The sequence below is a fragment of the Haemaphysalis longicornis genome, unplaced genomic scaffold (assembly GCF_048455015.1).
Source record: "Haemaphysalis longicornis isolate Haplotype H1 unplaced genomic scaffold, Haemaphysalis longicornis Haplotype H1 scaffold_7, whole genome shotgun sequence".
Taxonomy (NCBI): Eukaryota; Metazoa; Arthropoda; class Arachnida; order Ixodida; family Ixodidae; genus Haemaphysalis; species Haemaphysalis longicornis.
Window position 1 is genome coordinate 37,160,428 of NW_027526422.1, and position 27,201 is coordinate 37,187,628.

At 48.4% G+C, this 27,201-nt stretch overlaps 1 protein-coding gene across 2 annotated transcripts in view; it reads right to left on the bottom strand.

The window, feature by feature from the left end:
- Window positions 1–27,201, bottom strand: part of LOC144147403 (lachesin-like) — a 164,723-nt gene that overhangs the window by 41,161 nt on the left and 96,361 nt on the right. Inside the window, exon 2 of one of the 2 annotated variants that reach the window (XM_077679527.1) lies at window positions 4,168–4,295. In XM_077679527.1, coding sequence (XP_077535653.1) covers window positions 4,168–4,295 — 128 coding nt within the window. Of the gene's footprint in view, window positions 1–3,121; window positions 3,313–4,167; window positions 4,296–27,201 lie in introns of those variants that run through there. The other variant, XM_077679528.1, reaches the window with a different exon arrangement.

The window sequence follows — 27,201 nt, forward strand, 5'->3', positions numbered from 1 at the left end:
CGTGCGTGCAAAACGTATACAAGTTATACAACTCGGATGCACGCGCTGAGCAAGTGCCTCCCCGGTCGCTTGCGAGGCTGTCATTCTTTCTTCACGTTAAGCACCCTATCTATTGCCCCTGAACTGACGCCGGAACAGCGATTCCCATCTGACCTTGACTACCGCAAGTTCACTACAGGCTACGGAGTGGCAGCCAGCGATCGTTCCCGTTGGAAGAGAAATAAAAGGAGCTCTTATAATCGTTCGGTTCCAGTTGTTTTATTCATGGAACTTCTTACAGCTCTTCGTGCTTCGAACTTTCGCGCAAACGTTCGGGAAGGTAGAACGAAACAATAGGTAACGAAATGCGGTTTCTTTTTTAATCAGTCACAACAAATAAATAAGTCAATGTTCTCTCCTCGCGCGCTCTGTGAGGTAAATTACTGCCCATTCAATACCGCGCTTTCAGTCCCGCAAGCTTTCCCTTTGAAGTGGTGGAAAGCAGCTAGAACTTGACGAATACAGACAGAAAGGAAAACGGGACACGCCGCGGACTGTATTTCGCATACTCCCTTGGCATGCATTCATCCACTCCGTTGGCCTGCGATCGACCGCGCTCTTTCGTTCCTGTGCTTCAAAGCGCCGCAACTCACCGGCAATATCAGCGTTGGCCCATGCGATGTTTTTTTTGTGTGTGTGTGTCAATAAAGGTTTTACATTGAGCTAAAGCCACAGGTTACTTCACTGCGTTTGAAAAGCATTGAGCGACTCGCAATATGTCACAGAATGGCAAATAAAGCGGCACAGCGCAAAAATGCAAGCAGATCATACGGAGATTCATCTTTCTGTGCGCCCAGTACGGATCAGCTGACTCCTCGGCGTCCTCGCGCATGCGATCAGTCGCATTCGAGCTTGCGCGCAATTGTTGTGTGAGCGTTGCCACATCTTGCTCAAATAGTCTCAGTACATATAAGTCACACGTACGCTAAACCGAAAACACGTCGGTTACCTACCCACAGGAGATAAACTACGCAATGCTGTCGACGCCGCCTACACAAAATCCGCCTGGCCAGCGGTCCACCATGTTACAATTAATCCCGGCATGCTTTGCTAGCCGGACGCGGAAACGCCACAGTAGCACGTTGCCAGATTACAACCCATCGCTTTCGCCGTTTTTAGTAAGCAAAAGCTCAGCTGGCAACCTTCAAATCGTTGTATCATGTCTGCCACTGTGTGTCGTACGGTTCCAATGCATTGGCTCAGCGGCGCGCTTTCCCTCTAGAGTCAGTATATTATCTCTATGCACTTAACCATTACATAATCACCAACCATCTGAAGTAGCAATCCCAGCATTACCTCTTCAAGAATTGCATCTTTCTCCTGAGCGAAAGAAAAACTACACCAATAAAATTATATTTGTAAAAGCGAGAGATGAATACTTATACTCTAGTTACACGGGCACAGTTCACCACGGTTTAGTAAACCGCGGTTAGACGAAACCGCAGTTTTCTGCGTTATACGACAGACGAAACTGCGGTGACCCCGCTGACCATAGTTATCTCAAACTGAGCTTGGCCACCTCAGTTCGGTCACGCTAACCGCAGTTGCCGCAGCCGCAGTGTTCAAAATCGCACAAGTCAGTTCGAACGCAAGTGGCGGCGCAACAGCGGAGGCAAAAAAAAAAAAAAAAAATGGCGGCGGCTTAGCTCAGATAACCTTGGATATTCAAAGTGAAAGCTTGGCTTAGTCTGGTTGAGTCTTCGTTTCGTTTGGTTAAACCTTTGATTTAACTGTACTGCCCACCACGTCTCAAAGCCGTTCGGTTCCGTGCAACGCTCACAGAAGGAGGCCGGTCAAACGCGGCGTTCGCCGGGCCGAATGCGGCGTTCATTCGTGGGGAACGCACCGGTCCTCTTCTCCGGGCGCGAGACGAGTCACGCTGTCCGAAACGACCCAGCGCCGCATGCATAGGAGGCTGCGTGGGTGGTTGGCTGCCTCGGCCGCAGCGGCGGTGGCGAACGCGGTCGGCGTCCGCAGGGGCAAACAGCGGGCCCGGCGAATCACGCAATGCGCTTCGAGGGGTGTGTCGCCGGGGGTGTGTCTCTGGTCAAAAGGTCACTTGCGCATCCTCCACGAAATCGCTGGACGAAAATAGTAAAGCTCTGCGTTAAAAAAAAAAAATCCCCTGGCGCTCGGAGGAGACGAAGACCCTCAAATAGCGGGCGCCCCAAAGCTGCTGCCCCCAAGGGGCGCTTGCGTTTTTTTGCGTTGCTCTCGCAGTCAGCGTGACTGCCCGTGAGCTACGGCTCATTTCCTGATCCACCCCATCAACTACGACAAAGCCATGCTAAATTTGTAAATTCCGCGCGTCGTTCACCAGAAAAAAAAACGGATAAAACAAAGAATCATGAAGCGTTTTCAGCACTCGGAAACGATGCACAAGCATGTTGACTGTGCCTGCAAACACGCTGACGCTCCTTCCCGCACGGCACTGGAAGCGGCTCGAACCGGCCCAGACCACGGCAGCAACAGCTTGTCACCGCTCTTCGAAATCAATCTGATCACGGAAAAAAACTTCCACATGCGAAAAGGGGATGTTAGTGTGGTTAAAAAATTGTGCTATGTATTGTAATTCGCAATATGTTGAGATATCGGCGGTCAAATATCCGCCGCCATGCTAAGCCTGAAGTTCCCAACACCGAGCCGACAGCCGGTTGCGAGCTCTTGGGGAAGCCCCTCTCTCGCCGCACGCGAGTGCGTCGCGTTTGGGTCTGAGGCAACTGTCCTAACGATATTCCCTTTTGTCTACACTGCTTCTCTTTTGTTTTTTATCGTGACGTCAAAAGTTTGCTAATTAATTTTGGTTACGCTCACAACCAAGTGACCGTTGTCGACCCACTTGTAATTTCGCGTGTAACAGCCGGAACCGCAGTTTGCGATCATCGCGACTAAAGTTTATAGTAACTACGGTTAAACGTAACTGCGGTTACTTCCGCCGTGTAACTAGGGTATTACAAAGCCTCAGGTCGGAACACGCGTTTTCATTCAAAGCCGAATACCAATGTAAGTGTGCGGATCTTTATGCCTTCGTCCCGCGTCGTGTTGGCGTCGACTGCAACGTTCCCCATTTCCCCCGTCTCACCGGCTCGTCCATGGTCGTCGTGCTAAGTCGAGGCAAATGTTCCCAGATAGTTACCTACACGTGCGCTGGAGTCCGCAGTGTCAAGCGATAAAGCTCGCCCCAAAAACTGTCAAACAGCACGCTGCAGTCCTGTCCTGTCCGCCGCACGCGTGTCATCACTTTTTGCTGAGCTGCTGACGCTACGGCAATAAATTTCCCGCGCTCGTCAACGATCCGAGCGGAGGGCGGAATGTGTGCGACGCTTATCTCTCCGCGGACGTGATGTATAGCGTCTCGGGGCGAACCTATTGTTTCCGCCGCAGCCAATGTTGTCCTCGCTTACCTCTGTTTTTATCTACACTCCTCTGCTACCTCTCAGATTCAGTACTGCGAAGAGCAAGATAGAAGCGAAGCAGAGATTAAGCATTCAGCGGGAACGAACGCGGCAGCTCGCTTATATTAGCGCAATGCAGAAACGCGTTACGTTTCAAAATCTTAGTGAGTTATTTCGGGCCCTAAAAGGGACAGGAAAGGTATAAGAGGGACCGCGAGGTGGTCAGTTATTGCGCAATGTGCGCCTGTTATGTTGCATTTTACGTCAGCGTCGAAGAGCGAAATTTCGCGATGTAACCGCCAAGTAGATCGCGCCCGTTACATAAAACGGCGATACTTCCAGAAAAGATTACTTCCCGCTGCAGAGGCAGCGTTGTTTACGTGAAATGTTATGGCATGCGTTTCAGATTTCGGAGTTCGTTTCTTGGTCTAATGGTTGCCAAATTCCTTCTTAAATCACCATTCCCAGTTGCGTAGCGAGTTGATCGTTCGCTAAATATATTTGCGGCTTTTGATTTTGCTTCAACGTTCAGATCGAATCTCTGACAATATTCTCGGCGTTTGTTGCGCGACGAAAGCACATTGTTTGGATTGTTCTTCATTTGAAATAAAATTTTATAACATGACCGTTCGTGTTCCTATCGCATTTTTACTGACGTATTTTCGACTCCACAAATCATTAGTGCAGGCGCCCCTGTGCCTAGTAGAAGTGATGTCGAGGAAACACATCGTACCCTGTAAGAGCCCAGGTTGTCGATAACGCAGGGAATCTTGGCGTCTCGTCCTCGGGGCACGGTCACGTTGGGGATCACCTCGGCGAAGAACGGCGGCAGCTCTTCGTCCTGGATGTCTTCGGCGGTGCCTGCGAAGGCGGAGAGGGGGAGAAATATGGTAGATTAATTTTCCCTTTAAAGTTCGGGATTAATCACGCACAGTAACAGGGCTTAAACCGCTCACTTTTATGGTGTCTGGATTATATTTGTTTTGTCGAATATAATTTCCTCCCTAGACAGCGTTTAGAACATAATGCGCTTTTATAAAAGCAAAGAAAAGCGTACAGGAAGAAACATGCAGGGGAAAGAAGTAAATCGCAACCGATGCAGCCTAAACTGATCAGCGCAGTTAATTTTTGCTGCAACAAATACAGACAGGAAAGGTGACTCTGAAAATTAAACAAAACTTCTATAATCACATCGGACCCGCAACAAGTCTGCCGGCTCTACCAAGAGGGCAGGGGGTCGCGACCCGGCCTTTGCTCCTTCTGCGGACCTGCTCCGAAAACGGCCCCGTCGCAATCGTGTGAAACTCAAGGCACCCGGGCCTTGCCGGGAACGAGGCAGCACAAGCTGTTGCATTTCCACGGAGCCTAAACGGATAGCACCGGTTTGTGCGGCGAGCCCCTCCTCTGAACGAGCTCTCTGCCGCACAATTATATTATCGACAAGTAGCTTGTCATCAAAGTTAGAGATGCTGCTTGATAAAAGGTAACATGTACAAAAATAATTTTTGTTTACAATGCCGGATGTTTAATTTGCGTGCGCGTAATACATATTCACGCATTCAATCCGTTTGTGATCGCACGTACAATTGTGTGTCAACAACTATAGAGCGGAATTTTGCGGCCCAAGAAAAAAATGGCCGCTTCTCTGCTCCTTTCGTTGTAAATATAGACGAAAGGCAATAGTTGACTGGTGCCTGTGGCAAGTAAATGCCTCCCTTCTCTTTCCCGCTCACCTCTCAGGCTGTTCCTCTCCTGTCTCATTCCTCGCAAGATAACACGCTAGAGGTTTGCTCATGTCAGTTTAAATTTACCGCGCACCACTGCTCCAAGTCGGATGCATCGGTTCCAGCGCTGCCGTACGTGGGAGATGCGCGTGAATTGAGTCACCCTACTACAACGTTTACAGAACTACGTTGTCTTATTCCACGAGCGTTTCAAGCGGAACGTGGATCCTATCTAGTGGAACCTTTCGTTGCTATTGCCGTTTGATTTTTTTTAATGCCACCAGGTAACGCGGGCAACAGCAGGCGGCGGTTTTCTGCAGTTAATGTAGTATTTCATTTGCTATCGCAAATTCATTTCTGCACGCCACACAGCTATCCAATATACACCCCACGCTCTCCAGCTACGTCTGCAACTTCTGCTCTGGGATGCACAACACCCTGTACCACACGGTGTGGGATGGTAAAGGCGTCACCGAACTACCTGAAGTCATCGCACCGACACAGGACCAGTGGGAGGTCCTGCTGACAAGCGATGTTTTGGAAAACCAGCGTGGCCTGGTGACCAGGGCCATTCGAGCTGCAGCTGGCAATGGCATCCCGGACTAGGGACGCCACCCACCATGGATGACCGAGAGCCATCCCGCGCTCCTTTCTTCTCGTTCAATGGGAGCAATAAACGTTTTTTCCCTCCTCCTGTCGCAAAAACCGGGCATCCGTGAATTTTCTAATAAAAGATCACTGCAAATATCCCTCATGTATTGGTTTTCTGCCTTATATTTGCGTAATGTCTTGTTCTTGTCCAACAATGTTGACAAGTATGAATATTAACACCGGACTTAGACGTTTGAATTTGGCTGTGAGTATATAAGACTATTGCGCAGCTTCTGTTTCACTTTGGCCGGGTGGCTGAATCGAGTCACAGACTGAGAACAGTGAGTTCCCTGACCCTAACCAAGGCAAACTATTCGTAGTAATTGGCGATTATGTACTATGGCGTAATCGCTGCGGGGCCGTTGCACAGAATCGCAGGCTACGTTATGCAGTGGCCTTTGCTTTCCTTTTTCAGACAACACCTCGTGACCTTTCTGGAAGGTAACACCTCGTGACCTTTCTGGAAGGAAGAGTTTCTGCGAGACTGCGACATTGGTCTACCCAGCTTACTGAGGTTTTGAACAGAAGGGTTATTATTCATGACAGCCTTCCTGACCTGTGTCCTTAGGGATTTTAGTTGTAACAATTGATTTTGGAGTTAGAATTGTGTGCTAGTGCACTACAGTACTCGATGTGACATTAACACCAGTCTTGTTCTGTATATTGCTGCATTCTTAAAGCGAATGCTTTTGTATTCTTGTTTCCCTCGCATGTTAATCTTTTGGTTGTAAGCAACTCAAAATTGATGATGTTGGATGTTCATGGCGCAAGGCCAACTGGGGAAAGAGCGCTAAAACAGTAGTTACGTATGAAGGATGTAGACGTAAACTCTAAAATCGTTAAACAAAAGCAAAAGTAAAATCAGTAAAAGACAATGAAGATGGCTGGTCTAGAAGGACAGTTTGTGATTGTGCGTGGGATGAAATTAGGTCTAAAAAACTACACGTGATAGGAAATGAGGGGTAAAAATTCGATTTCGGCCAGAAACTTAAAGGTACGTTGTAGAGGAATTATGGAATCATTCGCTAGAAAGAGTGCTGGGTGTAGTGGAATGTGTTGTCTGTAGAGTTGAGGAAAGTGCTTGCGTCTTGTTGTGTGGAATGGTTTGGATATAATGAGGATGTGAAGTACGGATAAGCCCTCCCCACACCTGCTACACAGAGATCTTGGAGATCCAGTGAGCAGATGGGAGTGTGTCGCGTGTGTGTGGCCTATCCGTAATGAACTGCGTTAGAACGGTGGTTTGGGCTAGTTGGTGGGGCATACTGAAATTCGAAACAGCGCAAAAAGACGGGACAAGGAAACGACGACACAAGGCGCTGTCTAACAACTGGTTGGTTTATTACGCGGGTTTCGAAATATACCCAGAAAAGAAGGCGAGAAGGAACACGATAAAAAAAAGGAAGCACGACAAAGAGCACGAAAAAAAAAAAGAAGTGCATCGAACATTGCACACAAAATACAAGATTGATACACGTGCATTGATACATGCACGAGCGTTGCTACCATTTAATGCTACTGCTAATGCTACCAGTTGCTACTGCTGTCCATCCCATGCTTGACAGCAACCAAAGCAAGCAGTATTCTTCTCTCCCCAATGCACTTCACTCGATTTCGACACGAATTTCCAGATCTGGTCCGAGCCAACGAGAAGGCTAACTCCTTGTTTAAACTCAATGCCTGGGAAAGCAATGGTATCAGCCAGTGGCTTCCCCTCGGCGACGGGGCGTTGCAGAAGCGTGTTGCCCTTCGGTGCTTCAGCCACGTCTCCACAAATGAAAGGCACAACGATGGCTTCAACCTCAGCAGACGTACTGTCATGTTGACTGCGAAGGGTCGCTCTGACGACTTTTAACTTCTTCTTGGGACCTCCAGATCGGCCGAAAGCACTGATGGCCAGATCGACTTCGCCAATTTCCGCTAACTTGAGCTTACAGGCGACGTCTGCTCTGATGAATGTCCGCTGGCTACCATTATCAAAAGCTCCACGGACGTACCAGCAATGCGACGAAGTCATAATCCAGGCCCGGAACGTCGGTAGTAGGACGTCGCTGGAGAGTCGCGGGATGGCTTATTTGCGCATGCTGACGTGCATCGCTGAATGCCGCGTTTCTGCAGCCGATTCCGATGGTTTCCGAGCGGGGTCCGTGGTGCACATCGTGGTAGCATGGCGCCGCTTACATGACCCACACCGGACCTTCTTTCGGCAACTCCGTACGAGATGTCCCGTGGCCGTGCATCTGAAGGATCGGCCGTCACTTGCTAGGCGGGTTCGCTTGTCGGCCAAAGGGATGTCGCTCGGACATTCTTCCGTTCTGTGATCGCTGCCGGAGCAGAAGAAGCAAGACGAAGTCTGCCTTGTTGTGCAGGACGGCAGCGGTCGGAATAGACTGCTGCTTTTTGGGCCCTCGCTCAGCCTCCTCACTTCGTTGAGGCTTGCTGATCTGGAAGCTTTTTTCCCTGCACTCGACGTCCACTCGCAGGAAAAACAGCAGATGTTCTACGCCCTGGGCAGATGAAGTCTGACTGCTCGTGGAAGTGGTGCTGGCAGCAAGGCTCTGCTGTTTGAAGTAATCGGCAGTAATTTCGCCAGGTATCACCTTTAAAAGCACTTCATTTAGCATAGCCGCGTAAGAAGAAATTCCAACGCCCAAGCTTTCCAGTCCTCGCCGGTTCATTTGAATGTGGTCGTACAGCTTCCTCAAAGCGGGCACGTTGCTGGCTGAGTCGACAGGCCGGAGCTTCCGCAGATTTTCAAAATGCTTCTGCTCTATCACTTTTGGAATTTCTACAACGATTCTTCAAAATATCAAGAGCATCTTGATAGCACGACTCTGTCATTTGCAGGCCAGCAAGGGCTTCAGCAGCAGCTCCGTCAAGAAGCGAAAGCAAGTAGTGAAAGCGGTCAATATTAGACAGCCGGGGATTCTCGTGAATAGAATGTCGGAACATGTCCCAAAAGAGTTGCCATCGCGTTTTAGCTCCGTCGAAGCGCAACAGTTCTAGCTTCGGGAGACGTGCTCCAAACTCACGAGTCGGTGGTATGGGCTGTCTGGTAGACGTCGCAGCCATGCGGTCACCGCTGGCGTCATCCAAGGGAGGTGCAGTCTGGAGCGTCGAAAATGACTTCAACCCCTCTACGTGATGAAAGCCAGTGCGCTGGTCGCTGCGTCGTCATATTCCATGACCGAAGCGTAGTCTTCCGCTGCTTGTTCGTCAGTCAGGTGGGCTTCAAGCTCGGCGTTAAGTGCGGACAATGCTGTATTGCTCGCTCGAAGACGCCCGTGAGACACGAAGGGTGGAAAGGCCCAACTGCTGAGACTTCAGCAGCTGGTCCACCTCGCTGATGATCTTCGTGTTCATGGCCCGCCGTGACGCGCGCTTGTTCTTGATTCGGTCCATGCCGGTTGTAACTGAAGAATGGAGTACCCAGCTCGTCAGGAGAAGGCTCGCCGCAATGCTGGCTTGCTTCCAGGATTTTCGGCACCAATGTTACGAAAAGGGAAAGCCGTTATTCGGCGTTTATTGGCGCCGTGAAGAGAGCGACGCAAAGCCGTGCACGGTAGTCCAAGCGCAGCGTTCCGAACTCCTGCGCATGCCTGCTGCAGTCTTCGTGCGTGCAAAAGTGCCACTTCTTTCTGCCTTTTTACAGGAATAGATGCACGATTAAGGGTAATCTGAGGGTCCGCCTTAATCCCGCGCTTGCGGGAGAACATAACACAAGTACTTTTTCCCGGGTTTAGTTTAAAACCGTTAAGGTCCGCCGAGCCAGCAAGTTTCTTAACACCGAGCTGTGCTTGACGCTCGCCAATTGACAGCTTACAGGATTTAAGAGATATTTGTACGTCGTCTACATAGATGGAACAGGAAATGGATGGCGGCAGTGTCTTTCGGAGGGAGTTCATCTGAACTATAAACAATGTGCAGCTTAAAACTCCGCCTTGAGGCCCACCATTTTCCTGCACATGTATCCCGGACAGTGATGACCCAACCTTAACACGAAATGTCCTCGTGGACATGTAACTAGAAAGGATGTTTGTTTAGCATGTTACCTGACACACCAAAGGACTTGAGGTCGCTAAGGATGCCGTGTCGCCAGGCTGTGTCGTAAACCTTTTCAAGGTAAAAAAATACCGTAAGGCAGAACTGGTTTTGTACAAATGCATCTTTTATGAAGGATTCCAGCGCAACAAGTTGATCGTTGGTAGGTCGCCCCACCCTGAAGCCTGCCTGGCAGTTCTCGATAATACCATTATACTCCAGAAAGTACACGAGCCTCCTGTTTATCGTCGTCTCGAGAAGCTTGCACAGGCAGCTGGTCAGGGCAATGGGTCAATAGCTAGCGGGGTAGGAAGGGTCCTTCCCTTCTTTCAGGAAAGCTACAACTATAACCTCCCTCCAAGAATTTGGAATGTGCCCTGTTATATAAGTGCAGGAGTGTTAGAAGAGTGTCTGAGTGTTGGTGCTGTATCGTTGTATATGTGATGTGATCTGGGCCTGGAGCTGAGGGTTTACGATTGCTCAGAGCGGCCCTAAGCTCATGAAGTAAAAACTCAGTTATAAGAGGAGGTTGACTTGTCGTTATCAAGTAGAGACTTCTTTTCGGCCGATTGTTTGTATTTCATGAAAATGTTAGTGTAGTGTGCTGAACTGTTCACATGTTGTAAATGTGTGAGCGTGTTAGCCTGGTCTTCCAGTGTATCCCCTGTTGTACTAACCAGGGTCAGGCTGTGTGTCTGTTGTCCTTTTAGTCTGCGTATTCGTGTCCAGACTGTGAGTGTTGGTGTATGAGTTTATGGATGTTATGAATGAGCGCCAACTATCTCGTTTTGCCTCTTGGCGTACACGTTTTCCCATCGCATTGGCCCTTTTAAACAATAAAAGGTTACCCGACGTGGGGTACCGACGAAGGATACCTCACGCCTTGTTCTGGGCCTCTCGCGCCCGCCTACATTCCTCATTCCACCACGGCCTCCTCTGGTTGCGCGGGGCACGAGAGGCGTGGGAAATGGACTTATCGGCGGCGTCGAGGATGTGCGCCGTGAGGAGTTGGTTAGCTTCTTCAACATGTAGGTGTCCTATGGATCTGTAGTGTAGTTTTGATGTCTCTGTACATGTATTCCAGTTAGCTCTTGCTTCATTGAACCTGTTTTGGGAAGGTGGACTGCATGGGCCTTTACCTATATATGTTAGTGAAGTGGGGAAGTGGTCACTCCCATATGAATCCGTGTCCACGCCCCACTTAAGACAAGGAAATATAACTGCGGAGCCAATAGCCAAGTCAAGATATGAGTATGTGTTGTGTCCTATGTTATGTTATGTAGGCTGTTTCTTTTTGAAAAGGCATGCTCCAGAGGATGTTAAAAACTTCTCTATCAGGCGACCTCGGGCATCCGTGCGAGAAGAGCACTAAAGAGAATTGTGTGCATTATGGTAGCCTGTGAGGATGTATGGTTCGGGCAGCTAGTCAACCAGTGCCTCCAAGTCAGAGCTCGAAAGTGCAAGATCGGGAGGAATGTATATGAAGCATACCGTTATCAACCTATTAAATATTATTGTGCGGGTTGCTACAGCCTCAAGGACAGTGTTCAAAGTGACAGGGTGGCATGCTAAGGAATTCCGGGCGATTATGGCCACACCGCCAGAAGAGTGTGGGCAACCATCCATGTCCTTTCTGTATACAAGAAATTTGTGTGTTTGGAATTCAAATGTGTTTCCTGAACACACATTACGCTTGCCTGATTAGCATGCAGTATTTCGTATACATCGTGAAGATTTTTAAGGAGGCCTCTGCAGTTTCATTAGAATATGTTTTCTCTTCACATTATGAAGTGTTCGGAGCTACTAGAGTGTGTTGTTTATGCATCGTCTTTCCGGGCTTGGACTCTCGGAGGGGGGTTTTTCGGCCTCTCTAGAGGTTTGGATGCAGGGTCCCGTTCCTTTTGCTGCGACGCAAACAGGAACGGTCCCACGTCCATCTCATCCTCAGATGTCCTAGGGGTGCCCGATGGACCAGGCCCCTTGGACTTGGCTCCCGTTCGGGCGCCCTTTGTTTTTTGACCCGCTACCGCCGAAGGTGTCGATAGCCCCACAGGTGGCACGGGCGGTTCGGCAGGGGTGGGAGCCAATGCGGCACCCCCGGTGTCCATCACTTCCCCGGCCTCCAGTGGAAGCAGGGAGGGTGAGGAAGCAGGGCTGTTGCCACCACAGCCGCTGCTGGCTCAGCGAGCGCTGTGGTGACGGGTTGGGTTGCCTGAGGCAACCCAGTGGGGGGGGGGGGGCTGGAGCGGGACAAAGTCCGACTCTCGGTACTGGGTCCCCGCCGAAACCAGACGCCGCTCCGCCCCCCGGAGAGCTGCGTCGGCGTACCTTCCCAGGGGGAAGGAGGCGAACCTCTTTCGCACCTCTGAGAAGGTGATGTTCTCGTTGACTTCCAAGGCAATGAGCTGTTTCTCCTGCTTAAACTTTTCACAGCTCCTGGAATAGGCAGCGTGCGGTCTCTGGCAGTTTGCACAGATGAAGTTCTCGGATTTGCAATTGTCAGTTGGGTGATCTTGTGGTGCACATTTTGCGCACGTCAATTTACCTCGACAAGAGGTTGTGCCGTGCCCAAACCGCTGACGTTTGAAGCAGCGGCGTGGGTTCGGCACGTAAGGTCGGACCGGGCGTCTCATGAAGCCTGCGTTGACCGACTCAGGAAGTGTTGAATGGTCAAACGTCGAGAATATGTGTTTGGTTGGTATTATCTGGTCGTTTCGGCGTATGGTTATTCGCCTCACTGCCGTCACGTCCTGATCACGACGGCCCTCGAGCAGATCGGCTACGATTTCACTAATAAGACCACAATCAGAGATCACGCCCTGGCAGCTATTAATGCTGCGATGGGGCGTGATCTGCGGTCTGCTGTAAGCGGACTGCTGTTTATTGTCTACCTCAATCAGGAGCTCTCCAGTTTTCAGTTTCTTAGCCTTGTACGACTTGCCGACAAGGCTTTCAAGATACTTGGAGATTAGAAACACGGACTGGGGAGTGATTGGCTTTGTCTTATCAAGAGATTCCATGATCAGAAATTGCGAGAAATGATCGGGCTTTGGGAGCGAGATTGATTGAAAAGGAGGAAAAGAAACTTCGGTGCGGCCCCTTTTCAGGAACCGATCACGTTTTGAGGGGAGGGGGGGGGGGGGGAGTAGAAAATACCATATAGCATAGTATAGAAGCAGGGGACGGGGGTACTTTCTTCGCTCGGGTTACCCTGATACCGAGAGAGGTACCGGAGCTCCCTGCCTGGTAAACAGACAGGGAGCCCATCCGCGGGAGCTTTACCTGGGCTCCGACGGCCTCCGTTTGATGTTTCTACCCTTCACCTTAAAACACATCACCACTCGTAGGTTACAGCTTATGTTGAGGGCTCGGGGTCCGCGGTGTCGCCAATACCGTCACCAAGATTACTAAGGTGCCCCGTGCGGGGAAGCAACTCAAAATTGTTTGTACGTTAATCTTTTGTATAAATCAATTTGAAGCTGTTTGTGTGTTTCTGTCAGTGTCTGTAACTGGCAGCCTTCGGGCTGTGTTAGTTTTGTAGCAACAGGCGCTGAACTTGTTTAATTGTTTCTGAGTTTTACGTTGTATAATTGATTCCAGGATTTTTTTATAATAAATTTATCCTTTCAGACAGACAGACAAACAGACAGACAGACAGAAATACCGAAATTTTTGTGTTTAAGTAGCCCAAGAAAGACTATCGTCTTTAAAATCGCCGCGTCCCCTAGGGCTCACGCGAAAGCTAACTGCGCGCTCCTTCTCTGCGGCCTCGGAGCATCTCGTCGAACAAAGCGAGCGACGGAAACAATCTCAATGCCGGGTGAAATTTCACGCGCAGATCCTGTTGTGCGCGCCCAGACGACGACAGCTACGCTACGGCAACGACGAGCAAAGCGATGAAATGAGCGTGCTAGGGGTGACTGACTGGCGAGCTCCCGGCCCGCAAAGGTTTCCAACGGAGACGAAGACTGGTTCCGGAAGCCGTATCGCGATCGCATCGTCCTCTCGCAGCCAGATAACGGCCGGGCGGTGCGGGCTTCTTTCCCGCCGGGATTATTTGTCCCTCGCTTCGGGGAAGCTGCCGGGCAGGACTTCGGGGTGGGCGGGGGTCGGGGCAGGAAAGGGGGGCAGCTCCTTGCAAAGGGCGCCAAATTGAAACAAATGGTGGAGTTGGGGCCCCGGCTATGGAGTTCCGTTCATTTGAAGGCGGCTCCGAGATTCCCCGGGGTTGACGGGAATCACTTGACTGCTCCTCCGTCCAGGCTTCTTCTGCCCCGATCGGCTCTCTCGCCAGTTTTTCAGTCCGGAGCACGTTTTTGTCGTTGACGCCTTTGTTTCTCTTATTTCGCTTCTTTGCTGCCAGGGGTGACGTTGGTCATTCAAAGGTGCCGCTAAGATGCCGTGCGCTAATGTTTCATCTTTTTTCCCCCGTCGCGCTTTTTTATGTCTTTAGCGGGCGCTTTCTGAACGCTTACTTCGATTTCCAGCCAATTTTACGCCGGCGCTCGGGGGAGTGCGCGCCGTTCAGTTTCTACACCGTTCTTCGCTCAGACAGTCGGTGGAAAAAGTTTTCGTTGAATCGGTATTAATGAAGTGATTTACGGGGGAAATAGCGAACGAAGGCAGTAAAAGAACGAAAAAAAAAGATATCCGTCTCAAGCCTGACCTTCAATGGACGGTGATAGTGGTGCTAAAAGTTTAATGACCGGCATAGCTTTTTCTTTTCCATTTCTATGTGATAAATTTCGGCGCAGTTAATTTCTCTTGTGTCAGTCAACTATTAAATAAAACTCAATAGAGTATCTTTGGGAGAAGAAGGTGTCCGTATTCTATTCAAGCCTTGTCGATCTCGACAGCAACGTCATGTTACAGGAACGTAAATTCGCTGACGTCGTGCCGATTGCCTGCCAGTAGTTGATTACAATGCTTTTGTGAGCCCTTGCATAACCTGACGTTTACACACTTCAGGGGCAGAATAGGAGCGTTGCGAACGATAAACTCGGCAAATACTCAAAAGAGTGTCCTAGTGATCACTGACCATTATTCAGCCACGATAGAGGGAAAAAGAAGGCCACAGAGACACTCACGACAATTCGAAGTATTGCTACTGCGTTATTGTGGTTATAATGGGCAGTATTTCTTGCACCCAAACAGAACAGTTTTATGACTTCATCTGGTGGCATGTAACCAAGAACCCCCGCCCTTCCCAAAAAAGGCGATGAATATTTTAGAATGTTCGAGCAGAAATGCTTTGCTCTTGAAGATATTTGCGCAGTTTTACACAAACGTTGAATAATTGTTGGCGCTAACAAGATTTCCTGGTGTTTGCAATACTTGCAAAGACGAAACAATACGGTGGCGATAGATGCCCCAAAACAATTCTTCGAGCACTGACCTTTGCGTTCGGTTGTAAAAGTCGCAGCAGCGATTTACACACCTAGTCAGACGTTACATTGGTACAGCACATTGAAGCAGCGTACAGTAAAATATAACGACGAACGTCAGACTTCAAATTTCATAATTTTGATATTTTTTTTACTGTTGCTGAGGTGTATACTGACAGTTTAGGCTCGGGGACACTGGGCGTATTTTGCTCTCAAGGAGCTCTTCTTCCGTGGATGGTGGTCGCTTGTGAGGCTCCATCTCGCATGACTCGACGATTCGCTCACTATTCAAATGTGTCCTTGGATTAATTTAAACCACCTATGGACCTTTAAAGGGACTCTGCACCACTTTTTTCAACTTTTTTAAAAATCTTAAATGCTTACAGAACGTAGTCACCCAACACACCCAGTACTTAGATTAGGGGGTCACAAAGTGCCTCAGCCAAAAATTACAGCTGTATGCCCGTCAGATAACTTTAAAAAACTCGCTCAAAAGATTTTCTCTCTTTCCCGGCATTGACATTCTTCGACCGCTCGAATTACGTCATTAAGGCCACGTAACAGCTGTTGGCCGGTTTTCCTTCAGTTGCAGCAATGAACACATTCGACAGCAACTTTAAAAATAAAGACACAAAAGCAAAGCAGAAACCGAAGGCGTATCTCCTGCGACGAGAAAATTCCGCCGTGCTGCTCCGTGCTGGCGATAACTATAGCTTTCGCAGTGGTTTCAGACGCGAAGGAAAGAGAGAAAGCGTTTATCGAAAATGTTGCAGAGTCCCTCTAATGTACGCCTGACCAAACGCATACCGAATGCAAACAAGTTTTGTGCTGTCATGGGCGCTTTAAGAGGTAAGTTAGCCTGAATTTCCCGTGATCCTTCCCTTCTGACTTAGTGTTGGGAAATACTTGGTAGAGCAGAAACAAACAAATCGTTAAGCGGCTATACATAAGTGCGATGCTGGCCAGGCTGGCGTGAGCCTGGCCTCGTTTTAACGAAGCCTGGTCAAAGGGGGACAGAAATATGACTTTGTTATAACCGGTGCTTCGTAAAAACGGGGGAAATTTGCAATTTCTGCACTGCAGCTTAACTGGGCGTGAAATACTTCGAATGAAGCAATATTTGTCAGAACGGGTGTGTACTGTAGGCAGCATTCTTGGGTGACCACAGAGTTGTGGTTGTTACTCGCCCGTTTCTACGCCCTACAAATTGTTTGCATTTTATAACAAGAAGTCCGCTGCCCTGTTAAAACTTGGGAAAGCCATTTTGTAGATTGTATCTCCGGCGCAAGGTGTACCAAACTAAAAACAACGAACTTCATATTTAAATAGAGGCACGCACAACCAGTGCACATATCAAATCCGGATATATGCGCTCCTCCTCGCACAAACCATGGCGCGTATTCAAGCGTGGCGGGGACACTCCCGTCATCGTGCTCGTCGGATGCGAGTTGCGAGCATCCGTATACACCAGCGAGCTCCCTCATTAAGGCGTTGGAGCGCGAGATTCTAATGTAGAGCACGGCGTAATGAAGCGACCTGGGAGCGCGCGCACAGAAAGGCCGGCTTGGCTCGTCCGAGTCGTAATCGCAGCACGCGCTCACTGTATGTGCCCCTTTCCTCCGCTGTACGGGCCGCCGTACTTGATCCGCGCGCGAGCTCGTCAAGGTCTCGTCTTGTCATCTCCAGCGGAGGGGGACGACTTCACGGAAGCGAAATGAGCGCCTCAAATGCATGCATAACGCACCACGGTTCGCAGGAAACTGCGGAAGCCCTTCCGCCTTGTGACGTCTACCACGAAACCTGCGCAAACGAACCCTGTAGTTCAAGGAAGAGGGATATGGTTAGACGGAATAACTCCCATGACTGGACTTGTATCTCGCACAGAATTTATAGTCGATATTTTTGGTGGTAGTTCGGAGGTTCGGTTATGTCTTGCGTTTTATCGACTTTTTTTATTTCCATAAATGTTCTACTGTTGCTGAGGTGTATAGAGACCGTGAAGGCACGGGGACACTGAGCGAAAAGTTTGGCCTCAAGGAGCTCGTCTTCCGTGGATGGTGGTCGCTTGTGAGGCCCCATCTCACCTGAATCCACGATTCGCTCACAATAAGGCTTTATAAACAAATAAAACGCACTAACTGACTTCATCGTGACTGTAGCGTACAACTTCGAAGTCAATTTTGAGTGACTGCTTCGTAGATTGGGTGTTTATGTGAACGCCTGCGCACTGCCTCACCGCTGCGCACGCATGGTGCGGGTTCTTCTCTTTTTGCTACTCCAGAAGGCGCACCGCGATAGAGGTAGCTAAAGCATTATCTGCATTAAAGGCGCCATGAAGACAAAATTTTGGTTCATTAAGGGGCCATGCAGACAAAACACAAGTTTGGTTCATTCGAAAGATTGCCTCGTTTTAATTATACTGACACAACTTTTAATGCACACTTCGCTCAAATAAGCGCTACATAATTAGGAAAAAGGGAATGGTCATGCGACCCACTAGCTCACTTCCCGGAACAGAACCCATGATGTCATATGCCCAGCTGTGCGATTAGCTGAGGCCGTCCAAAACAAACGCAAATTAGGCAGGGCTTATAGGCTTGCCGAGCGAGCTATTTGCACTTAAATGTAATGCATAATCATTTTACAGCAGTAAAGATGGTGCAGTAAAGAATGAAAGTTGCTAAAATACACGTAAGCATAGAAACACCGATGCGCACTGCTGTTTGTAGTCGGCGCACTATGCTTGCTTTAGCTGCACAGCACTCCGCCGCTTTGGAGTTGTCTTACACGACACTGGGCGATTGACGTAAGCGACGTTGTCTTACGTGACCCCGTTCGTCTAGAATACCCCATGCTTCATGAAACGATTGCTTTCTACAGTAACAAAAACAAGCCAGGTGCAAATACGGTCAAAAACGGTCCGTGGCTGAGTATGGTAGCGCCATCTGGGAGGTCTGACGGCAAGCAAGGCTGCAGAGCCGAATGACACAGTGGAAGTTCGTTTGAATGCGGGCACTTATTACTTCAAGGCCGACGTCACGGAAACGCGCGGTTTAGGGGGAGAACAAAAATTTTAATCGAAATTGACTAATTTCTCACTGTGAAAACGGCATCATTTGCTGCCGGACAAGCGCTGGGAGCACGATAAAACACGAAATCTTTCGAATAAAACAAACTTGTATTTTGTCTGCATGGCTGCTTTAAAGAGGCTGTTTTGTTTCGATAACAATGACGTCATTTTTAGCGCCAATTTTGAAAAAATAATCGACCTATCAAACAAAACAGACGAAGCAGTGGAGCCTCCTCTATGACGTCACAGATGACGTCACAGAAGCTCGTTTCGCGATTGGCGGCCGCCGACCAAGCCACCACCAAAAAACATGTCGCGGCGATTGTAGTGTCACCTCTAATTCAGCTTGAGAGTATTACTTGAAAGCTAACGCTCCGTGACACACTTTTTATTGCCGGCCACTATTACGCCACTCGTGCCCATAACACGTCAGTGTAGCGCGAAATTTGAAAGTTTTTTAACGTTTTTTTGCCTTTTTCTTGGTTAAGAAAACGTCTTTCGGGGCTGCAATGAAGCTGGGTGAGAAAGTTGTACTATTGTCTGCATGGCCCCTTTAAAAGAAGCTGGGTGCAGGCGGTCCCGAAGAACTCTCTGGAGACGCCAATCTACGTAACGCTTACACGAATGTAGCGACTTGGATCTCACAAAAATAAACCCCCATAACCCAGTGTTAGGACATCAGGTTTCCTGGTAAGCGCAAGCTTCCACCTCGTATACACCGCCTTTTCCGCGTCACATACCCATAAAGGAGAGCTTATTGGAATGCAGCCGCTCATTTGAGCAAGAAAGTGTAGAAGGGACCATGGGCGTGGCCGGACTTTATGAAACTGTTGGCTCGGATGATACCATTAGAGTGATGTCGAAGTACCGGTAGCCTGTTTCGTCTTTTTTAAAACTTTCACTGAAGCTTCGCAACGCTCGAAATTAGACACGTCACTTGACTAATGCTTTTCCTGTGTCCTCAGGTTAGTGCTCCGAAAACTTCGTCCAGCTCCTCACTCGACCAATTTATGAACACGTGAATAATTTATTGCACCTAGCGCCGGGCGTATAGGCACGCAGAAGCAAATATAAAGGTGCGACGAAGACATTCATATAAAAGTTTAAATATCATAGGAAAGAAGCGAGAAAGCTCCCGTGGAGACAACGAACACCGCGGCTTTAAGCATGATACTGCTTTATCAGGAGAAACGATCATGGAAGCCAGACAAGCTCAAAGTGTAACGAACGAACCGGAGGCTCGAACTTCTCTTAACCTGCGTCGATAAGATGAAATAACAAAATCAAAAGACTAGTTTGCTGTCTCGATCACCATATACGTCATATCAAGCATCATCGCGTTAGGGAACAGAAATTTCCTAACGTGTATTTATAAGATAAATTGAATGTGAATAACTAGGTGCTCGGAGTATAGTAGAGACGTGCCTGCTATGAACTATTCTGGATAGTTACAACGACGTGTCAGCGATTTGTTTTTCGCTCCATTTAAAGTTCCAATTAAATCAACTCCAAATGAACACTGGGGATTCAAACTGGATTTAACATTCGTGGGGAAGCCATCTTACATGGACCGCGTTTGAACGTGGCTTTCACGAGGCATTAATGTTCGAAATTAGCAAGCTTCTTCACCACCTTTCTCCCCATGCGACACACAAGAGGACATCGAGCCTGTCATACAGGTGTGCGTGAACTGCCCATCATCTTTGCGGTATCCTAGTCAGGCTGTATGAGCAACCAAATGTTTTTTGTGTTTCTACAGAGCCCACTACTGGACAGAGTTTTGTAAAAAACTTTGCTCCGCGGCCCTGTTTATGTGACTGAGAATTTAATGCGTATCGCCAGATATAATTTCGTCTTCAATGGCCCGCTTCTTCATTCTTTTTTTTTTTTTTTCCTCATTTGGAGTAGCAAGCAGGGCACAACGGCTCGGGTAACATCGCCGCCACCATTAAACAAATTATCATTTTCTTAAGCGTGTGATTATTACCTACACGTAGATACAACTCAATGCGTTTCTTTTTTTCTCACCGTTGTTTTTCTGCCTCGGCGAAGAATTTCGGGCGCAGCCGCGCTGTTGTGTGCACTTTCTTTATACTAATATTTCTCATAATAATTGTAGTCTATAGGAACAGATAAACGAATAACAGCAACAACAACAATATTAAACTGAGACAGCCACTGTTTATATTCGATTTTGACGCTCTTTCATATTCTAGAAACGACAGAGACTCGCGTTGTGAAGACGTATGAAAGAACTGCAATTATAAAACCATCGCAGTGCATCAACGGTGTTTTAGGCCGCTGTGGTGCGTGACCATACAGCAAACTGATAAAAACATTTATGGGGGAAAGTTTATACCGAGACGAAATAAATGCTTAACGCAAACGCACTAACAGGTTCATTAAGGCGCTTAAAGAGCAAGCAGGGCGACGACGTACTTAAAAGCTACAAGGAAGCCGCAAAGCCAGCCTTTCAACTAGTACGCTTCACTAATCGCGTGTCGGACACTTGTATATTATACAGTCTACAACTCCATCAATCTTGGTTCAGAGTATCTTTGGTGGGCTATTTTTGCTTTAGCGTGAGTGGCATAACGGAAGAATTTTACCGCACGTTAGGGAACGTGTTAATGTTAAAAACACGTCTGCAGGGGAGTTCGGAAAGGAACACCGCAAGTGATTCGCGGCCGCCAAAGACTTTCAGATGCCCTAGTTTTGCGAGGAAAAATTGCAGAAGTTATCATGTGAAACTGTTGGAATTAAGTTCCATGTTTCTTGCCGGGGAGTATTCGTGGCAAAAAAAAAACGAGGTATTTAAAATCGCTTCGTTCGGCAAATATAATACAGACAGTTCATTCATTCGCACCCCTGTTCTCTCCATTACTGTTCAAATTTCAAGATTGTCAGGATCATAGTATGTGTGTTTGTATGTATAATCATAAAAGTATGTTTACCAATAAGTTATTTGTGTTGTCATGAGGCAACACAGCGCCCTCATATTTCATGATGGGTAATTATTTTGGTTTGAACTGTTTACTTACAAAAATTATGCTCATTCCCATGAGTCGGACGCTGTCGATATTGATGTTGGTGGCAGGAACTGTGCTGTGCGGCTTGCACTTTCAGTTTAAGCTACGAATGCTGAGCCCAAGGTCGCGGGTTCGAGCTTCGCGAACTGCTGTGGCCTCTTTTCTGATGGAGCCGAAACGCAAAAACGCCAGTGTGTCGATACCCGGGTGATCAAAATTAATCCGGAGCCCTCCTTTACGGCGCTACGCCACTCCACTACAGCACCACGGAAAGCAAAATGGTAAAATTGCCTTTCAATCATACCCGCCGCAGTGGCGCAGCGGCTAAGACGTCGCGCTGCTGAGCCCAAGGACGTGCATGGCGTTTTGCAGTGTGAAATATCCCTGCGTGAATGCCAAAGTTCACTCAAATTGAATGGTGGGCCTCGTCATTAGCTGAATTTTTCTCAGTCAACCCATTCTGGCGAAAATGGCGAAGCTTGCTCTAAGTCGCGCAAGGCTTGAACCACAGCGAGGCTGCAGGATTTTTTTGTACACGTGAGCAGTGAAGGACAGATCACCATGCATTTGTACAAGTTTTAAATTGCTTATTTACATGTTCCGTCGTCACTTTGCACTGTGCTAGTAGTAGTCGTCGTCATATGCACCGTTATCATGTTGTTCCTCATGCCAAGCATTACATGCGCGGTAGCGCTTGACAGTTGGGGCGCAGCGGCGGTGCGTACGTGCACAACGCATGCGCGGTGTTCCTACAGTCTCGTCGAGGTTCCATGGAGCAGATGTAGCGCCAGCTGTGGGACTGGACTGGAAATGACTTTATTTCAATAAAACCTGCAGTGGGCTTGGGTCTGTTACGACCCCCGCCCCGACGTGGCCCACCGTCGCATCTTCTTTGCGGCCCTACTAAGCGCTAGCCCCTTTGCGGAGCCCGTGCCTTTCGAGCGCAATGAAGACCTGCTGGATGGCCCATGCTTGATCCGTCTTGTTGCTTGACTCAATGGCTCTTGCGTTGTTAGTATAGGCAACGCAAGGCGTCCTCGGGGTTTCTGCCAGCTTTTTCATGTTGTTGTTAAAGCCACTGCGCGAGCCAAGGAGCGCCGCGAGGCACGAGCTCACGAGCGCTCGGCATTTTCTTGGTATTTTTAACGCGTTACGCGCCACACATTGCGGCCATGTACAACAGCTCGGCTGCATTTGAACTGCATTCGTCCTCTGGTTGTCACCAGAACAACGCCTTAGCCACTGCGCCACTGCATCGGCTGCCAACCTGCAGGCGTTTCTATGGGTCCGCTTGTGTGGCAGACTGGCCCAGGCTTTGCGAAGGCGAGCATCAGCCCTGCGTGCATCACGCGAGCCCTAGCGCTGACCCTGGGTGAGCCAGGGGCCTCCTTGCGTGTGTACCGATGGGCTGGGAGTGACAGTGGTGATGTCGCTGTCGCTGCCGTGATGCGCGTCGTGTTTGCTCTGAACGCACTCAAGGGGAGGCTCCGTCATCTTTCACAGCTCCACCCGGGCCCGCCACAACACGACGCGCACGCTAGTGCTGTCGTCCTCTACGTGCGTCCAGTGTGCCAGAGAGCGTCAGGCGGGAACACTGGGGTGTATAACTTACTGGGAATTTTCGGAGTCTTCTTATCGTGAGTGATTGGTTTGTTCACATTTCTGTCGTGCGAAAATGTTTGCCATTGCGGTTTGTTGCCTAAAATGACATGGAGAGTGAGAACAGCGGCCGTGAGTTTTTCTGAAACTCACAGCAGCTTCATTTGTCCTTCAACTTATGCAGTTTCAAGTTGAAGTGTAACAGCGCGAAGCGAAAAAAAAAAAGAACGGCGAGGGATGCGGAAGAAATTCAGAACACGGGCGCTGACTCGCAACTGGATGACACCTAGCTATGATAACGGTTCACATGCCTTTATCCGGTTTTATCTGGTGTTTCTAAGTTTTGTTTGTTTCCACCACACCAGATTGTACGTGTCGCCTACACATCTGTGCTTCTTTCCAATAAAATACTAGCTGCGAATCAACGCCCGTCGTGTGAATTTCTTTGATTGATTGATTGATTACATTCAAAGCACCGACGCTGCACAGGCGATAAGGTGCACCGTAGTGAAGGGTTCCGGATCAATTTTGATCAGATGAGGATCTTTGATATGCGCTGAAATCTCGAACACACGGGAATTTTTGCGTTTTGCCTCCATCAGAAAAGCGGCCGCCACGGCCGGGAATCGAACCCACGTCATTGGACTCAGCAGCAGAACGCCTTAGCCACTGAGCCACCGCGGCGGGTTGGGAATTTCTATCGTGTCCCTCAACGGTTTTTTTTTTCCACGCTGCTACACCTCAAAATGCATACGCACCACCTCGCCCAACTTCCAATTCTGTGTATGCAGTTTCGCATTTTTTAAATTTTTATGCGCCTTATTTGATGATAATTGGTCTTCCTTCTGTTGTCGTTATTTGTTACAACGCTAAATTGTGAAAACGTTACCCGCTATGGTGGTGTTGTACGTGTATATTTCTTCGCCCAAGCATCGTACTAGTCCACGAACGAGTTGCGCTTACTTGTTCGCCGTAGGCCACCCGAAGCCGCATTTGCCTACGCTCGACACGTACTAGGCTGTTACTGCAAGTCGAACAGCGTTCGATGTAATAAATCAACCCCACGATTGATGCAGCTTCACGCGAGTTTTCTTCTATAGCAGCAGTGGCAAAGAAATGCACGAGGTCACTCACCTCTGCCCACCATCGAAAAAAGGAACTGATACTTAATTTTCCGCCGGCTACGCGACAAGCTTACGCCGCTTAGATGACTACGACAATAGGCTAACGAAAGGTCGTAGGAGGGCGCTGCAGTCTCCAGTGTCCGCGCGTATGCGGGGGCTGACGCAGCTCTGGTTCGTGCTTTTGTCGCTGATTGATTGATTGATTGATTGATTGATTGATTGATTGATTGATTGATTGATTGATTGATTGATTGATTGAGTGAGTGAGTGAGTGAGTGAGTGAGTGAGTGAGTGAGTGAGCCAGGTAGATGGTATTTTTATTGACTTATCGAAAGCTTTCGACACAGTTCTTCATTCCGAACTTTTACTTAAACTTGATTGATTGTGGGGGTTTAACGCGCCGACGCAACGCAGGCGATGAGGCGCGCCGTAGTGGAGGGCTCCGGATTAATTTTGACCACCTGGGGATCTTTAACGTGCGCCGAAATCTCGTACACACGGGCGTTTTTGCTTTTCGCCTCCATCAAAAAAGCGGCCGCCGCGGCCGGGAATCGAACCCGCGACCTCGTGCTCAGCAGCGCAACGCCTTAGCCACTGAGCCACCGCGGCGGGTCTTTTACTTAAACTTAACTACATATTAAAAAATCCGCTACTAGCAGATTGGATATCTTGTTTTCTCTCGCACCGCTCACAGTATGTACTTTTTAACTCAATGGCACCCAGTACCGCGGATGTAACTTCAGGTGTTCCGCAAGGCTTGGTACTTGGACCCTTCCTTTCCTTGCTATTTATTAATGACATACCCGGTAACATAACGTCTCAGATTAGGCTATACGCCGATGACTGCGTAATTTATCAAAAAATTATCTGCTAAGGATCACGCAAAATTAAATCATTCATTTTCTAGTTTTTGTACTTGGTGCCAAACCTGGAAAATGAATGTAAATTTGCAAAAAAACGTGCGCATGAGATTTTCTACTCGGTCATACCCTCACCTATTTCCCTACTCATTCAATTGTTGCTATTTACAAAGAAAAAACAGAATATAAGTACCTCGCCCTTCATTTTACTCATAACATGTCCTGGTCCAAGCACATTGATATCACATATAACACAGCCCTAGGTTTCCTACAGCGCGTTCTCCGTGTAGCGCCAAAAGAAACCAAGCTATTAACATTTAAAACTTTAATACGGCCAGTACTTGAATAGGGTTCCGTCGTTTGGAATCCACACAAAGCGTCCGTCATTGCAAAATTAGAATCCATACAAAAAAAAAAAAGCAGTCCGTTTTATCTGCCGACGATATGATCGCGATTTTTCGCCTTCACCCAACTTACCACCTCTGTTATCTGCTCGGCGTCACTCATAATGCTTAAAATTCCTGTACACCTTGAATAATTCACCGCGCTTGCTGTCGCTTCACAGGTATCTGAGTTTGCCACACCATCCTCTGTTCACACTAGAAGCCAACATGCGCAAAATATTACTCCATTTCACCCCAAAACTGATTTGTTGAAATATAGTTTTTTTTCCTTTGACTATTGAGCTCTGGAACTCGCTACCCGGTGATACTCGCGGGCTCCCTTTAGATGAGTTTCTGAGTGCAATATGAAATGCGTGTTAAATATTTCTACGTTCTCTTGCTTTCTTTGGTCTTGCCTTTGTTCATTCTGTATCTCGTGTAGTATTGTGGACCATACAACCTGTGCCATGCACTCGTGTTTTTGTTTCTGCTTTTTATCAATTGAACATTTGTATGTCCACTCCTGCAATAGCCCTAAGATGGGCTGCAGCATGTATGTATGTATGTATGTATGTATGTATGTATGTATGTATGTATGTATGTATGTATGTATGTATGTATGTATGTGTGTATGTATGTATGTATGTATGTATGTATGTATGTATGTATGTATGTATGTATGTATGTATGTATGTATGTATGTATGTATGTATGTATGTATGTATGTATGTATGTATGTATGTATAAATAAATAAATAAATAAATAAATAAAGTTGTTAGGTTTAAAGCGCCGACACAACGCAGGCGATGAGCGGTGCCGTAGTGGACGGCTCGGAATTATGACCACCTGAGGATCTCTAACGTTTGCCGAAAGCTCGAACACACGGGCGTTTTCGCTTTCGCCTCCATCAGAAAAGCGGCCACCGCGACCGAGAATCGAACCCGCGTCCTCGTGCTCAGCAGCTCAACGCCTTCGCCACTGAGCCACCGCACCTGCCGCGGTGGCTCAGTGCCTAAGGCGTTGTGATGCTGAGCACGGGGACTCGGCTTCAACAGCAACTATCAGGTGTGGGACGCGGACTCCCGCCAGGCGGTGTAGTGGAAGGGTGGCACGCATGGAAACCTTTTGTAGCCTGAGCTACACTGGCCGAGGTTGAGCAGTTTCGCGTGGCTCCTGGAGAGCCGTGCTGCGCAAGCGCGGCACGTGGCGGCTAGGTCCACTTGATGATCATGCGAGGGTCTAACAACATCGGTCTAACAAGAGATATTGGCAAAGAGTGTTGGTCATAACAAGAGATAGAAGAAGGAAATAACGCAAAGGAAAAATGGTAATGATCAAAAAGTTCGAAATATTGTCTGCTCGCGGTGTCGCTTGTTTCGCGACATCATACACTTCGCAATGCTAAACTCGACCATCACAAAACTTATTGACACTAAATTTGGCGACATAAATTGATGACACAACTCAAAGAGCACTGATGCTCACGCATTCTCACACCAAGAGAAAGCATCGTTGCCGCGATTGTTTTTTCGTATACATTTCGCTGCACGAGATGTCAGCAAGCTGCTGCCATCCCTCGACTTTGGCGACGTACGTGCATGCATATTTTTGCAGCGCTCAGTGCTTCTGATAACGCAAGCGTTGTGTTGCATTCGTAAACCCGATACAGCCACCAAGAAGTAATTTCTACTTCGAGGAATTACAGAAATGGGGTTGAACTTCCCGGTCATTCCAGGAGTGGGAGTCGGCAAAAGTTTGGCACTCCGCAGAGTCGAAAGAAATTGAATTGCGGAAAGCTTCAATTCCTCGGAATGCAATTGGAATGTAATGGGACTGCCCATTCCAGAACACTGCTCCCGAGTGCGAAAGATACGCCCGCCAGCTGCCCGCACCGGTCATCC